Source organism: Triturus cristatus, chromosome 7 (assembly GCF_964204655.1).
Source record: "Triturus cristatus chromosome 7, aTriCri1.1, whole genome shotgun sequence".
Taxonomy (NCBI): domain Eukaryota; kingdom Metazoa; phylum Chordata; class Amphibia; order Caudata; family Salamandridae; genus Triturus; species Triturus cristatus.
In genome coordinates, this window is record NC_140590.1 from 1766227503 (window position 1) to 1766243185 (window position 15683).

A 15683-nucleotide genomic window follows, 5' to 3' on the forward strand; every position below is an offset into this window, starting at 1 on the left:
TCATATGTATAGGACACGTTACCTCACTGCCTCAGCTGTTCTCAGCATAGTGCTTTTATGCTTGGAATAAATACTTCTAATCTCTTAAGTTTTCACATTTCAATTCTTCACTATAGTATTCATTATTGGCCTAGGGCACTCGGTTGATATTTTAACTGGCTTTTTGGTCAAGTCCTTGGTGGGTCCACTGCAGAAACAAAATGGATGTTTCGCAATCGCCAAAGGCCCTTACTTCATCGGCTTCCAACACCAATGGGTGTAAAGAATAGGTGGGAAGTCAAGAAGGACCCAATTTCCCCCACCAAATAACTACTTCCTTTAATGTTAGACGACATAATGGACAAACGTAAGCCAATGAAACCATTTTAGAGTGACAAATGCGGCCCTGCAAAGAATTAAAGAGAGGTGGTCTCATCTTGACTCTAGGCTCACTGAGGAGGAACCAAGACGTTATGGCTTAAGTTGAAACCTTGAATAGAGATGTCAGTTTGCTCAAAAAACAATCTGAACATTTAGAAAATTTTAACAGGCGAAACAACCTTCACATTTACGGCATTCTGGAAGGATCTGAAGGGCAAGATAAGATTGTGTTTCTAAAAACCCATATTCCCAAAATTGTTGGCTTACATGACTCGACCGACCTCAATATTAAAAGGGCACACCGTATTTGTTCATCACAAAGCTTTTACTTCTACCAGACCAAGAGGGATTATTGCCCTTTTTATACAGTTTTCTCACCTAATGTAAGTCCTGCCAGAAGCTCAACATAAACAAATTCTATGGTCTGGTCACAAGCTCATTAGTAAAGATGTCGCCAGAGTGACCCCCCTGCCCCCTCGAGGAAAGAAATTTTGGACTTGTGACCAGCCTTAGGCACTATGAACGCTCAATATGGCCATATTCATCCATATTTCTTTAAGGTTGCATATAAATACAAAAGAATTACGTTCCAAAACCCAAAGGATATTAAACATTTCATATATACCCACAAAGGAGAAGCTAGGAACTTAAAACATCTTGACTGAGCCCCTTAACCTTCACTTTGTTTTATTTTTTGCAGGCCCCAAGATCTCCCTGACATACTGGATCTTGATGTTGTGTCTTCATGTTCTTGTGTTAGCATTTCATTGTTCATTTTCTTATTGGTAGGTCCAAATGTTAGTTTTTGGTTATTTATATCCATTTTCCAATGCGTTTCCTCCCTCAAGTTTACTATTACCTTTTCACCCTCAGGGGTTTTGTTTCTGGTTGACCTTCAATTCTCGCTCCATCCCCCACCCTTATCAAAAATTACCTATTTCTTCATTGACATTCATGACTAAAGTGATTGAACTTTGTCATTCTTTTATTTGTTCTATCAATGAGGAGCCTTATCATGTCCTTACTTAGTTGTCTTTCCCATGATTCCTCTTTTTTCTTTAACCCTTCTTTCAGCCTTCATTTTCTTGTATATACTTTAATGCAGTTTACTTATGAATATGCAACCTTGTCTTGTTATAGGACCACCAGTCTTCAACCTATTTTGTATTTGTATTTGTAAAGTCCCGGAGGACTCCACGGCGCTGGGAAGCATGCCATGCGGCGTAAGAGACTGGGTATTTTATTGTGTCATAGGTTGTTGATATTAAAGAATAATCAGCTCAGTATCTGGGGAACAAGAAAGTTTTTAGCTTCTTTCCGAAAAGCAGGGTATCGTCTGTCAGACATAGGTCAAGTGGGAGGTTATTCCACAAGACGGCAGCTGACTTAGAAAAGGACTGATCTCCCATCGTGGCTCTGGTTGTGCGTTTATCTTTTGACAGGGCCTGATGACGCGATCTCAGGTTACATGAAGGGGCGTGGAATGCCATTTTGTCTTGCAGGATGTGTGGGCCTATATTATGCAGGCTTCTGTGAGCATAGCAGAGGAGCTTGAATTTGGCTTTTTGTCACACCAATAGCCAATGTAGTTCCTTCATGCTACCAGATGCTGAGCTGTATCTAGTTTTATTCCAGATCAGTCTGGCAGCAGCGTTTTGGACTACTTGTAGGCGAGAAAAAAGGTAGTTGGACATGCCCACATAAAGTGCATTTCCGTAGTCCAGTCGACTTAAAACGAGGGCCTGGTTGACCGTCTTATGGTAATTCAGAGGAATCCAATAAATTACCCTAAATTTTATATTGTCCACAGCATAAGTTCCCTACGCCTCCTGAATTAATAGTTTACGTATAGTCTCTTGAAATGTGAAAGGACTACGTAATCTAGTTAAAAAACTTAGGGTCCTTACTCATCTTTCAAAATTGAATTACAAAATTGCTATTTTGCAGGAAACACACCTTGAAGAACATGACATTGATTGTTTACGATGTCATTGGGTGGGACAAGTTTTCTGTTCTCCCGTGGAATGGAGTAATAATCTTGTTTTACAAATCCTTACATATTCAGATTGCAAGTGAAGTTAAAGACGAAGCAGGCAGATGGATTATACGGACCATAAAAATTAACGATACCCAGCTCTTTATATGTAATGTTTACAGTCTTACAGGACTTGACCCACAGTTTAAGGATTGTTTCTCCTCCACATTATCACTGTTTCCATTGGACACCCTCAGAGTAGGAGGTTATTGTAATGAACTAATGGACCCTTTTAGACTTTCCAACCAACACACCTCTTTCTGATAGGTGGAGTTAATTATTGAACAATTTTCAAATTGTATTAATTAATTTCCAAAAATCTGCCTTCAGACACACAGATGAACTTTTTATGGGACGCCTTTAAAGCTGCCGCTAGGTGCTTTATCACAGAACGTGTCGCAATCGAAAAGACAAAAGCCCTGAAAGACTCCTCAAAATTGCTCAACCAAATGAAAACCCTTGCACACAAATACTTTTCCTTAACCCTTTGCCTGTGTCGGACGGCAGGGAGCTGTCCGTCGTCAATGTGGGCAGGTGCTTCGGACGGCTCCCAGCCGTCCTAGCCCCGACACACGGGGAAGCGCTGGCGCTCCCCCCATGGGCCGCCCTTCATGCTGTCCCTTCGCCCTCCCTCCACGTCATTAGGTGAAACCGGATGCACTGGAAGCCATTTGCTTTCTTCTCTGGTGGGGTGGGTGTTTTAAAAGAGGAATCAGATGAAAGGAAAGAGTTTTCCTTTCCACCGATGTCCTTTCACCATTACTGCTGCATGATTGCGCATGGGGCGCAATCATGCAGCAGGAAAGCCACCTAGACACCTGGGATTTTTTTTTAAATGCCCTTCGTGTTGGGGAGCTGCCCCTTGGGCAAGGGTCGCTGCCCTTTGAAGAGCAATTTGTTTGGCCATTTCTGACCCCCTTGGGGGCAGATCGGCCTTATGTCTTTAGGCCAATCTGCCCCCAAGGGGAGCAGAACCCATTTGACACCAGGGTTTTTTAAATGTTGGTATTGGGGAGTGAACCCTTGGGCAAGGGACACTCCCCTTTAATGGTGGTGAATTTTTTGGCTGTTTCTGCCTCCCTTGGGGGCAGATCAGCCTTATGCTTTTAGGCCCACCTGCCCCCCCAGCGTGGCTGGCGGATTGTGTGTGGACTAGTGCATTATTTGCATATGTGATTGTAATGTTTTACTTCTCCTTTTTATTCTAGTGCAAAGCTTTTGATTCTCGTTTGCAGTTTCGGCAGTGGTTGATCTGCAGTTTTGCATAGTTGCATTCATTTGGTAAGATTTTTTTTTGTTGTGTTTACTCTAAATTAATATTCATGCATGAATGAATTTTTTGTAAGTGGTGTCATAATAGCAGCATATGTAGTTAGTGTTTTGAGCATGAAATTCTTTGAGATGTGATTTGTGTTGTCCTATGTGTAATTTTCTTTTCTTTTTTAATGGGATATTGTTTGTCCTTACTATGTCTGTGCAGAGTAGGTGGTGGGTCTAGCTGTTTCTGGAAAGTGAGTGGTATAGTGTTAGAGTATATAGGTCTTTGTGATAAAGCCACATTTTGTTTATTACTTATTTTACAAAGTGTTCGTTGTTGTTGATAGTTTACGTTTATTAGTAAGGATTATGGCTACCTGCAGAATTACTGCTCAGCAGGTGGTTGGCATGCTTTTTGAATCTTCATCTGACCATGATTATGAGACTGACAGTGCATCTGAGAGAGAAGAGGAAGTGCAAGACTCTGGCAGTGAGTATTCAGACCAGGAGGAATCATCTGATGATGAAGCTACTCTCAGTGCGGATAAAGCTACTCTCAGTGCGGATGAAGTGCCTGTTTTAGAGGAGGACACTAATGTGTCGATGGTGCAGCAAGAGGCAGTTGGATTGCAGCCTGGGCTGCAAGGCTTCCTACTCTGGGTTGATCTAAACATTGTGCAACCGGTGTTGCCTGCCTTTAGGGGTGATGCAGGGTGTAGAGTAGATTGTAAAAAGTTTTGCCTATACAGTTTTTTTAGTTGTTTATGGATGATGTATTTTTGGCTGAGATTGTTGAGCAGACTAATTTGTATGCTGAACAGTTTTTGAGGGACAATAGTGCTAAACTTAGGCCCCGCTCTAGAGCTACCCGGTCGACTCTCACAAATCTGGATGAGATGAAGACGTTTTTGGATTTGGCTTTTTTGATGGGCTAGATACGGAAGCCGTCCCTGGCTTCATATTGGTCTACCAGTCCATTGATGGCAACAGCCATATTTCCTGCAATTATGAGTCATGATCAGTATTTACTTTGGCTTTTGTACCGCTTTGTTCGCCATAAGTTGTCAGGGTATGCTCAGACGTGAGTCCCTTGCTCACTTTGCCACTGGATTCAAGCAAGCCTGGCTGAAGACGGCTGAAATGCCAGAAACCGGTCCTAGGAAGCTAGTTTCCGGTCCAGGGAAGGCATGGCTTGGCAGTTCGGGCTGGACTGTTCCCATGAGGCGCAGGGTCAGACTGAATTGCATATGGCCATGTCTGAACTGGGGTGGCAGAGTGGGCTAAAGAACGGTGATGGATCAAACCCAGATCTGTTGACTGGGAGTGAGTGTTTGATTGGTTCTGATGCTCCGTCCATCACCAACCCCTTTTGTACCGCTTTGTTCGCCATAAGTTGGCAGGGTATGCTCAGACGTGAGTCCCTTGCTCACTTTGCCACTGGATTCAAGCAAGCCTGGCTGAAGACGGCTGAAATGCCAGAAACCGGTCCTAGGAAGCTTGTTTCCGGTCCAGGGAAGGCATGGCTTGGCAGTTCGGGCTGGACTGTTCCCATGAGGCACAGGGTCAGACTGATTTGCATATGGCCATGTCTGAACTGGGGTGGCAGAGTGGGCTAAAGAACGGTGATGGATCAAACCCAGATCTGTTGACTGGGAGTGAGTGTTTGATTGGTTCTGATGCTCTGTCCATCACCACCCCCTTTTGTACCGTGTTGACACAAGATCACCCTGACTGTGACCGTCTTTTTAAGATTTGGCCTGTTCTTGAACACTTTGTAGATCAATTTTCAGAGATCTATACTCCAGGGAAATAAATAGCTGTTGATGAGTCTTTGGTCCTGTTCAAGGGCCATTTGTACATTACATTCCTAGCAAGAGGGCATGTTATGGAATTAAGATGTATGTGTTGTCTGAGAGTAGGGCAGGATATGTGTATAGTTTCCGGGTGTACACTGGTAGGGATTCTACTATTGGCCCCCCTGGTGGTCTGTCCACTTTAGGAGTTTCAGAGAAAATTGTGAGGGAACTTGCTAGAGGACTGTTTAACACAGGTCACCATTTGTACCTTGATAACTTCTACACTGCTATGCAATTGTTTAAGGAATCGTTCAAAGTGGACACTCTTGCTTGTGGCACAATCCGCTCTAACCGTAAAGGTTACCCAACTGAGCTTGTTTGCAAAAAGCTTCAGAGGGGACAGTGCAGTGCGTTGCATAGTGAGGAACTGCTAGCTGTGAAGTCTCCACAATACGTTTTGGGCCCTTGCCTGTCGCAAGTACTTGACCCACCCACATGAATGAGGTACCATTTTTATCGGGAGACATGAGGGAACGCTGGGTGGTAGGAAATTTGTGTCAGTCCCATGATCCCACAACTTTCTCACACAGAAGTATGAGAAAAAAGTTACATTTGAGGTTTGCAGGGAATTCTGGGTAAGAAACCTTTGGGAAGTCCATGCAAGCCATACCTCCCTGGACTCCCTTGGGTGTCTAGTTTTCCAAAATATTTGAATTTGATATGTTTCCCTATTTGGCCACCAAGCCCGGGGCCGAAAACCCAGGTGCCCCCCTTGCAAAACCAGGTCATTTTGATGTCTCCTCAATATGTTTTGGGCCGTGGGTACTTGGGCCACCGACACGAGTGAGGTACCATGTTTATCGGGAGACCTGGGGGAACACGGGGTGGTAGTTAATTTGTGTCAGCCCAGTGATTCCACAACTTTCCCACAAAGAAATGTGGGGACATTTCTTTTTTCACAAAGCTTGAGGTTTGCAAGGGATTCTTGGTAACAGAACATGGTGAGAGCCAGACAAGTCACCAACTCCTGGATTCCCCTGGGTGACTAGTTTTCAAGAATTCATAGGTTTGCTATGTTTTCCTAAGTGCTGGCAGAGCTAGGGTTCAAAATCCAGACCAAGGCACTTTGCAAAAATAATGGTCAGTTTTTACTGGAAACATTTGGTGTGTCAACGTTGTGTTTTGGGACGCTTCCTGTCACGGGCACTAAGCCTACCCACACAAGTGAGGTACAATTTTTATTGGAAGACTTTGGGGAATTTGGGGTGGGTGGAGTTTTGTGGATCCATGCAGATTCCAGTACTTTCCGTCACATAAATGTGAGGAAAATATGTTTTGTTTTTTCAAAGTTAGAGGTTTGCAAGGGATTCTGGGTAACACAACTGGTGAGAGCCACACAAGTCACCCCATCCTGGATTTCCCTGGGTGTCTAGTTTAAAAGAATTTATAGGTTTGTTAGGTTTCCCTAGGTACCGGCAGAGCTAGGGTTCAAAATCCACAGCTAGGCCCTCTGAAAATAGGGTCAGTTTTCACATGAAAAATGTGTTGTGTCCACGTTGCATTTTGGCCAGTTTCCTGCCGCGGGCACTAGGCTTGCGCACACAAGTGAGGTACCATTTTTATTGGGAGACTTAGCGAATCACAGAATTGTAGAGCAACTGTTATTACCTCTTGACTTTCAATGCATTTCTACCTTCCAATTGTAAGACAATTTGTAAAAAAGAAGTCATTTTGAAAAATTTCCTATAATTCAAATTAATAGTTTTCCAGGATCCATTATTGCTTTCATACCCATATCTACCACTAACTGGAAGGAGATTGGAAGCACATAAAATAGGCTATGTCCCAGTAAAATGCCAAAACTGTGTAAAAGATTTTGGTTTTCTGACAAAGGTCTGTCAGTCCCTTAAAGCTGGGAAGATGGCGATTTCAGCAACACAAACCCTTTGTTGATACCATTTGCAGGGAAAAAAAACAGACGCTTTCTTCTGCAGCACTTTTTACCCAGTAAAAGAAATGGCTGTAATTTGGCTCATTTCTGGGTCCTCTCCAGGGGATTCAACAAACCCTCGGTACCTTTAAAATCCCCATGATGTTGGAAGAAAAAGACACAAATTTGTCGTGGATACCTTGTCAGGTCAAAAAGTTACAGGGGCCTAAGTGCGAACTACCCCAAATAGCCAAAAAAGGCTTCGCACAGTGGGGAAAAGGCCTAGCAGCGAAGGGGGTTAAACAAACACCCTATCCAGTTTCATTTAGGCTAAACTACAATATAATAAACAATCCTGAGAAGGTGCATGTGGCACCCTGCTCAAAGTTAACACACAATTTTATGGAGGCAGGACAAAGCTGGAAAACTATAGACAAATTATCTAAAAGTAAAGAAGTTAAAATATAAGATAACTGTCATTACTAATAAACATGGGGCCAGACACACTAGTGATTAAAAATATTTTTGTGTTTTACCTTATTACTGCACTAAATTATATGCGCCAGAGACTTCTACCACTGCAGAAGATATAGATGGTTTTTACCCTAAATCAGCTAATCAAAAGGTAGATTTCTCTCTTTTGGACACCACAATATCCGAAACAGAGAAAAACTTCCCAAAGACAAGGCTCCTGGACCTGATGGATTTGGAGTCGAGTTTTATTCTAAATTAGCCCATCTTTAAATTTACCGATTATTACTTTACTTAATTCTGTTTTTTCAAGCTGAAAACCAAGCATTTGGTACCTTTTCTGAAGCTATGTTATGCTCACTTCCCAAAACAGGCAAGGATCTATCCACATGTGGTAATCATAGACCTATTTTCCTTATAAATACTGACAGCAAGATTTTTGCAAAGTACTTGCTTTACGTCTTAATCAACTCACACCTGATCTTATCAGTAACCAACAGCTGGACTTTGTGAGGGAAAGGTATATCTCTGATTACTCTAGAACTTTCGTTAATATTATACGCATGGCTTCTAAGCTCACTACTCCTATGGCAGCTAAACCTTTAGACGCAGATAAAGCCTTTGACTGTGTAAATTGGCATTTCATCTTTGGAGCATTGAAATGGCACAGTTTTAGCCCCCATGTTCTCAAGTACATTTGTTTACTACACTCTGCTCCTTCCACCTCCATTTTGGTTAACAGCAAGCAGTCACAGTATTTTTCCTCACAAAGAGGTACTAGGCAGGCTTTTCATTTTCTGCCCTTTCATTTATATTATCCTTAGAACCCTTTTGGAAAAACATTGTAGATACCCTTTGTTTCCCAGTTTAAAACACAAAGGCAGAGGCTAAATTTACAGTATATGCAGATGACTTTTTGCCTTGTGTCTCAGACTCTAAAAATTCAACCCCCAAATTATGTTGTCTATTAAATGAATATTCCATGGTATTGGGCTATACACTCAATATAGACAAATAAGAAGTTCTACCCTTGAACAAACATTGTTTTCATTAGTTATTTAAAGACAGTTGAAATTCCAAATGCATCTAGGTATTTACATTTCACAACCTCCGAAATCTTTCCTTTCACCAATACTCAACCATTTTATCTCTGTTCCTAAACCTTTTCTCACCCAATTTACATCTCCCATAGACACTTTTGAACATACTCTTAATTGGTACAATAAAAACATAAACGTGAATAACAGTCATCTCATGGAAAGAATGGATATATAAAGGGGTTATAACCATGGGCCTTATAGCCTCTGATAAAGACCTTTTTGAATATCAGAATATTTAACAATAATTTGGCATATTGTTTAAATACGCCGCAAATATCAACATCTTGAAACCATACTCCTTCAACTTTTCTCTCAATTCTCAATCTCACACTCCAATAAGCAATCCTCTTCTCCCTCTTATGACTTTTCCTCACAGGTAAAGGCATCTTTTATCTACAAAACTCTCAATAATTCCTTATTGATAGACTTCAGTCTAAGGTTGAATTACAATGAGAAACAGTCCTACATCAAGTTTTCTCAGTACATACTTGGAGGAAAGTCTGGTTTGAGGTACATACTACATCTCGTTCAGGTAGTACAACTCAAACAATATTTTATTTTTACAACATGCTCTTTTTTTACACTCTAAGTCTCTCAAGCAGTTTCAATTGTCTAAAGATACAGAAGGCTGGTCTTGCTCTCAAGAAGATAGTGATTTCACCTACACATGTTTTTTTTTAACATCCTCACATTAAAACTATTTGGTTACTAATCTGGAATAAAATAAACAATATTTTGTCTAGGATATACCTTTTCACAACACACTTTTGTAGGAGGCTCCTCCACTCTATAGAAGTCTTAAGTTATGGTTGGCAAACTTGTTAATTTACTTATCACATTCGCATTACAAATTATCACTTCGAACTCAAAAGATATCACTAAAATGTAAATTATAGGCTAGTGGAATTTACTTTGTCACAATCAAAGATTAGATAACTCTAATGCCAACCCGACTCCAATGATGATCAAAAGAGATATTTTATGGTTGCCGCTCACATCTTTCTTATCTAGACAAAATGCTACCCCCTTAATTAACAATGCCACTTTCGAACCCCCTTGATGCTCGTTACTATTATTTGGTTGCTATAGGTATTACTTTCTGATTGTATAGTTCTGCATTTTTGAGTACTTATTCAATTTTGCTTTTCTTTTTCTTCTCTTTCCCTTTTTTTGTTTCCTTTTCCCTTTTCTATCCAAAATTTCTTTGAATGTTATAAATTTAATAGTACATTGTCTCAGCTTTATATAATATACAATGTATTTTGCATTCATGTGTTGATATATGCTGCAAGTTCAATATGATCATATATTTTCTTGTTTACCTCACACATCTATAGTACTTGGAATATGTATTTTACTATGTACCATTTTTTACTATTCACTTTCATTTTCAACAAAACATTACTTAGCTTAAATGTGTACCTATTTGTAATTTTAATTATAGCATTTAGTTGAGGGCATTAAGGTGCTTGGCCTTATTAGAACAATAAAACTATGCACAATCCAGTTTCAAAAAGGCCACCTTTTGCTCTGTTAAACGCTTAACTCATTATTTTATTACACACACGTGATGTCTACGATTATATTTTAGCACTTTTTGTTCCTTTTATTCTTTTAATTTGTCTTGCAAAAATATAATAAGTAAACCACAAACAGTTTGCAAAGGCCACACAATAGTTTTTCCTATGCTGCTTTTGACATTGCACCAACCAAGCTTTAAGGCACAGCAGAGAGCTTTTTACACAACCATTTTATCATGAAAGGGTTATCTCAAAAATAAGGTGATGCAGATGAAACAGCAGAAAGAGAGATTGAAGGTGGTTAAAATCAGAGCAGAAAGCATGATTTGAGAAGGAACATGTGATTGCCACACTATGTAATAGCGTTTTTTTCTGAACCGCACATTGCAGAATGACATTAAAAGGAGTTACAACCTAAGCACTTGGGCATAAGGTGATTTGCCCAGACCAACAATATTTTAGTCAATGGAAGATAAGCCACAGTTAGATGGACTGAACCTGGTGACAATCTCTATATGATCCAGCTAGAGGCTCATTGGACCAGGGGACCAGGTGAGTTGGATGCTTTGCTGTAAAAGGGTCACAGGTCCCTGGTCTATTCAGTCTTGATAAAAGCAGCAGCCCTATGCTTCTGATGTAGGGCTGTTACTAACATGTTTTACTTGCAGGTGGTGCACAGTAACCAGCTGAGTAACACAAAATGATGTTGCCCCCCTGCATAATGTGAATAGGGGGAACTTAGCCACCGATATTCATTGGGCTGAATGGGTGCCCTGAAAGGTTTGTGGGTCACCCTGTGCTGCAGAGGGTTGTGTTATGCTCCTGATAGTAACCTAAGGCTCCTATACTACTATAAAGGTTTTCTTCTTTGAGTCTCTTTCAAGGCCGACAAAGACAGCAGTCTTGGTGTGTGATTAGCTTTACAATAGGATTACCTGCTGAAAATGTCTGACAGTGAGATGAGCAAAGCAACGAGGACTTACCAGTGGTTGAATCTGGTGCTGTTGACCCATATCCATGGCTGCTCAGGATCCCTCCTCTTCAAGCCGATCCAGTGATCGTGATCCCCTTTGTAACGCAGCATGAAATCCTTTAAAGAAGGTAAAGGGGACATCCTGAAATGTGGTCACTGAGATTGGTCCAACGGAATCAGTAGACAGATCTTCGAAGAGCTTTCAAAATGAATTAATAACACCCTTAAGGACAGTGGTGATGTAGAATGGGAACTTAAGGCATAGTATGTGAATTTTACAATTCTTTGTTTGATGCATTCATTTTAACAATTAGATTCATAGACAATTTTTGCAGGTTACGGTAAATAACACACGTGTCCGTAGTCGATTCATATTTATTCTGCAGTTATTTCGTTACCTGAAAGATGCTGGGCAACACATTTCCTAAGCACTTGATACAACAGGCCTGTGTATAAGCGGTGGTGCATTCCAAGACCCAGAAATTCAGACCCGCTAATAGTGCAGCTCCATTGCTAGAAAGAAGCAGCAGGAGGGTGCAGAAAAGAGGTCATAAGTGTGATCTTAGAAAGAGATCATGTAGTGTCAGTTAAAACTTACTCATAACTACTTCACAATGTTATATGGAGACGATGTCTTTTAGAAAAGCACAAAATAAGTTAGGTTCATTACCTCCAGATACAATTGTTTCTGTGTCTGATAATTCAAAAGCATTCACAAGTAACCCTTTTAAACTATAAAAGGTGTTCTTGTAGGTAAAACATGACACTAGAGGCATCAAGTTTAATGCCAGATCGAGTATGATCAAATGTCATCGTTTTGGGCGGAAGGGTCAAGTAGCAAAGTGAAGGGCTGCTTTTAGTGGTGCCAGTCGGACCTCGGGAGGATGGGGGGTAATAAAGAATAGTCATACTCAAGTCTTAATATTATCGTGGCTTGAACAAAGATCAAGATTAGATTGATGGTTCTTATAATTCTTAAACGGTGACTGGTGCTCTTTACAATATCATTGACCTGGATTCCCCAGGTAACTTTAGAATCCAGGATGATACCCTAGAGTTGTGTTTCTGAGATTGTTTTACGTGTAATAACCCTTTTTAGGTCGAGCCTGAGCCAGCGCACAAGCACTGCTCTGGCCATCTGTTGTAGTTAGGGTATGGAGGAGAAGCCCCGCCCACTACACGCCCATATTTGTCATTGGCTTGTGTCTTTGACCTTCGTAACTGCTGGCGTCTGATTCCTTAAAAGGCTTGTTAGTCCCTCCTTAGTATGGCCAGGTCGTCATTTGTAACCTCCAATGGCTACTGGCCCCTTTACTTGGTTGTTACACCGTACTTATTCTATTTTCTTTATTGAGTTCCTACACTTGCCCCCTGCGCTCTCGACACCGATCACTTTTCTGGGCAAAGTTCTCCTCCCTGCGTGCTGCTTATGTCTTTCCTTCATGCCTGTACCCCGGCCGCTGTTAACTACTCTAGTTTATCAAGAGGTATTGAAGAGAGTGAGAAATCTGTAAATCTGATGACAGCTGAGTGATTGAGCGCGAACATGCGTGCTACACACATCTCAGCCACCAGCTGGGAACACAGATCCAAGTCTAGGAAAGTCTCTCTTCTTACCCTGAGTGAGTGCCAAATTTCTAGAGACTTTCAGTGTGGTGAGCAGCACTACTACACATGAGCAGGGCTGGACTGGGAACCAAAACCGGCCCTGGCAAAGTACTCGGCCGGCACCCCCAGGGCTTGGGGGTGCCGCCGAGCTCTTTGCCAGGGCCGGTTTTCGGCCGATTTGGTTACAGGGCCGATTTTGCAGCTATGCTGCAAAAACGGCCCTGTAACAAAATCGGCCCCCAGGGGCCCAAAACCGGCCCCCACCCGTGCAGCGCACCGGGGGATTGCCCGGGTCCGGCCCTGCACATGAGGCTTCGGAGGCAGACAGCCAGAGAAGATTGCACCAATCAGAGTCCAGGGGATGAAATCGAGCCTCCTGGGATCCAATTAGAATCTCGGACACTGCCTCGGTAGATGGGCCATTATGTGTCTCAAATAGCACTCTCCATTGGCTGCTGGAAAGTAGCAGGAGGAGTCATACATGGTCCCAGGATGCTGCACAACCTTTCAATCTGCAATCGGAATGGCAAATCAGAAATACATACTATCAGCAGAGCTATCTAATTTGCGTGAGCATTTTGAAACATTGCGGTAATATGGGGAATAATCCCAGAAAGCGTTATTCCAGCCCCTAGTGGCAAACAAACATTTAGCAGGAGGGCTGGGGGTAGCAAGCGCTATGTACATTCAATAGAAACACATTATTAACAATACTTGTGATTCTTACATTTCATTGCACCTGGGTGTAGGAGAGTAGGATCTGCTTCACATGGGTACCCCCACTTTTTGCTGGTGTTTCACTGTTTTTCGACCTTAGTCTGGCTGTGGCCCTGTTAATCAGGACCACAGCCTAGCTGCTTCCTCTCTAAAATGGTTTGCATGTACATTAGGTACATATCTAATTGGATTCTGGAGTGCCTTATAAGCCCCTAGTATATGGTATGCTATGTACCTAGGGCATATGTACCCCAGAGGCCTACCAGGGGCTGAAGCATGTATTATGCCACCCCTGGGAAGCACTCCAAAATGGCACCACAGGTCTGCTACTGCAGCCTGGGTAAGGGTGTGCTTGCACCTCTTACAGTGGTATAGGCTACCTATATCCACATATATACACAGACACATATAAACCTATAAGTCACTCCTATGGCAGACCTTAACAATCCTGAAGGCAGAGTGCTTGGTTTTGTGTGAGAGGGTGCCCAAGCATGAGCTGAGCCCCTCTGCAGCTTTCGGAAATACTTCCTTATGGCTGTTCTGTGATACAGCCATACCATATACTCGTAAGTGCATTATAACCTCGCGGTAAATGCTAACTTTGGAATGGCTCCATCAAAACATGTTGTGTTTGGTGTCAAACGCTTTGGAATACTACCCCCCCCCCCGCCAATTCTGGCGGGGGGGGTAGCATTCCACCCTTCTAGAGGGAGAGACATGCTCACACTGGTCAAACCCGGTAGGTCTTTCCTGAGCCCTGGCATCACAAAATGGATGCCTCTGCCACAGACATGGGTCTGGTCTCCTGCTGCTGACCGAAACTCCGGCAGGGGAGGCCTGGACAATAGGTTTCCTGTCACAGGGAGGTGTAGCCATCTCCCCAGACAGGCAGATGTGTAATGGTGCTGGGCAGGAGCTCTCTCTGGTGCTTTGAAGTCCTGCACTGGGGGCACACTTGGTGTCCCTGTGCATAGTCCAGTTCAAACCGGTTGCAGGGGCTACCTGCCCCTGCTCTGGCGTGAAACTGGACAAAGGAAATGGGTGTAACCACCCCTCTTTCCAAGCCCACCCATAGGTGGGGCCTTAGAGTTAGTCCATCCCTAAACTTAGTATAAGTATAGGAATCCAGTCCCTAGGACTTTAGATTACCCTGGACGAAACTCTGCAACATATATCCTGGACCTTCGACTTTCTATCGCGACTAGAAGACGGAAGAAATCTCCCTTGGGGTCAAGGAGTGACTCCCCTGCATGGCAGGCACCAAAGAAGCAACTGACTGGTCTGCATCACTGAAGCTCCTGCAGGACGCTGATGTCTTTGCATCACCAGAGGTAGATTCCAGACTTCCCTGAGGCTACCCTGACTTCACAGCAAAGTTGAGGCCCGTGGCTATCGTGGGTGACATGGAACCGTGACCCCTGGACACCATGATCTTTTGCAGCAACAGCATCTTCTTGGTCTTCCTCGAAGTTGTGCTTTGGGTTCCGAGGAGCCCCAGCCTTGAGCACCTCCTGCACCAAAGATTGCTGGCCTCCACTCCACGAGTGACCCGTGGGCCAGTTTCAAGTGCGACCGCTCGAGGCTCGTTCGCGATCACTAGCCCGTTGGCTAGCAGGTCACCGCGAAGGCAACTCCTTTTCTGCTTGGGCTTTCCTGGTTGCTCCAGACGTGCCATGATTTACCCTTGCTGGGTGAGTCCCTCAGACCTTGCTGGTCTGCACCGCAGTCCTTTCTCTGAATTCCTGTGACTTGCCATTGCCAAGGCTTGTTGGGTCCATTCTGGTCGCTGACACCGCAGCACTCAACAGACCTTGTGGGACAGCTCGAATCCGGCTTGTGGACTTTGTCGACGCCTCCTGGACCTCGTGGCTGAAGAGTCAAGACACCCATCAACTCACCTGAAGCACCCGACATCT

General features: G+C 43.0%; 1 protein-coding gene across 2 annotated transcripts in view; it reads right to left on the reverse strand.

Annotated features, from left to right (window-relative positions):
- Window positions 1-15683, reverse strand: part of LOC146813024 (C-type lectin domain family 2 member B-like) — a 250281-nt gene that overhangs the window by 38966 nt on the left and 195632 nt on the right. For both annotated transcript variants that reach the window (XM_085620048.1, XM_085620047.1), the window contains exon 5: window positions 11453-11559. In XM_085620048.1, the coding sequence (XP_085476174.1) occupies window positions 11453-11559 (107 nt within the window). The remainder of the gene's footprint in view (window positions 1-11452; window positions 11560-15683) is intronic.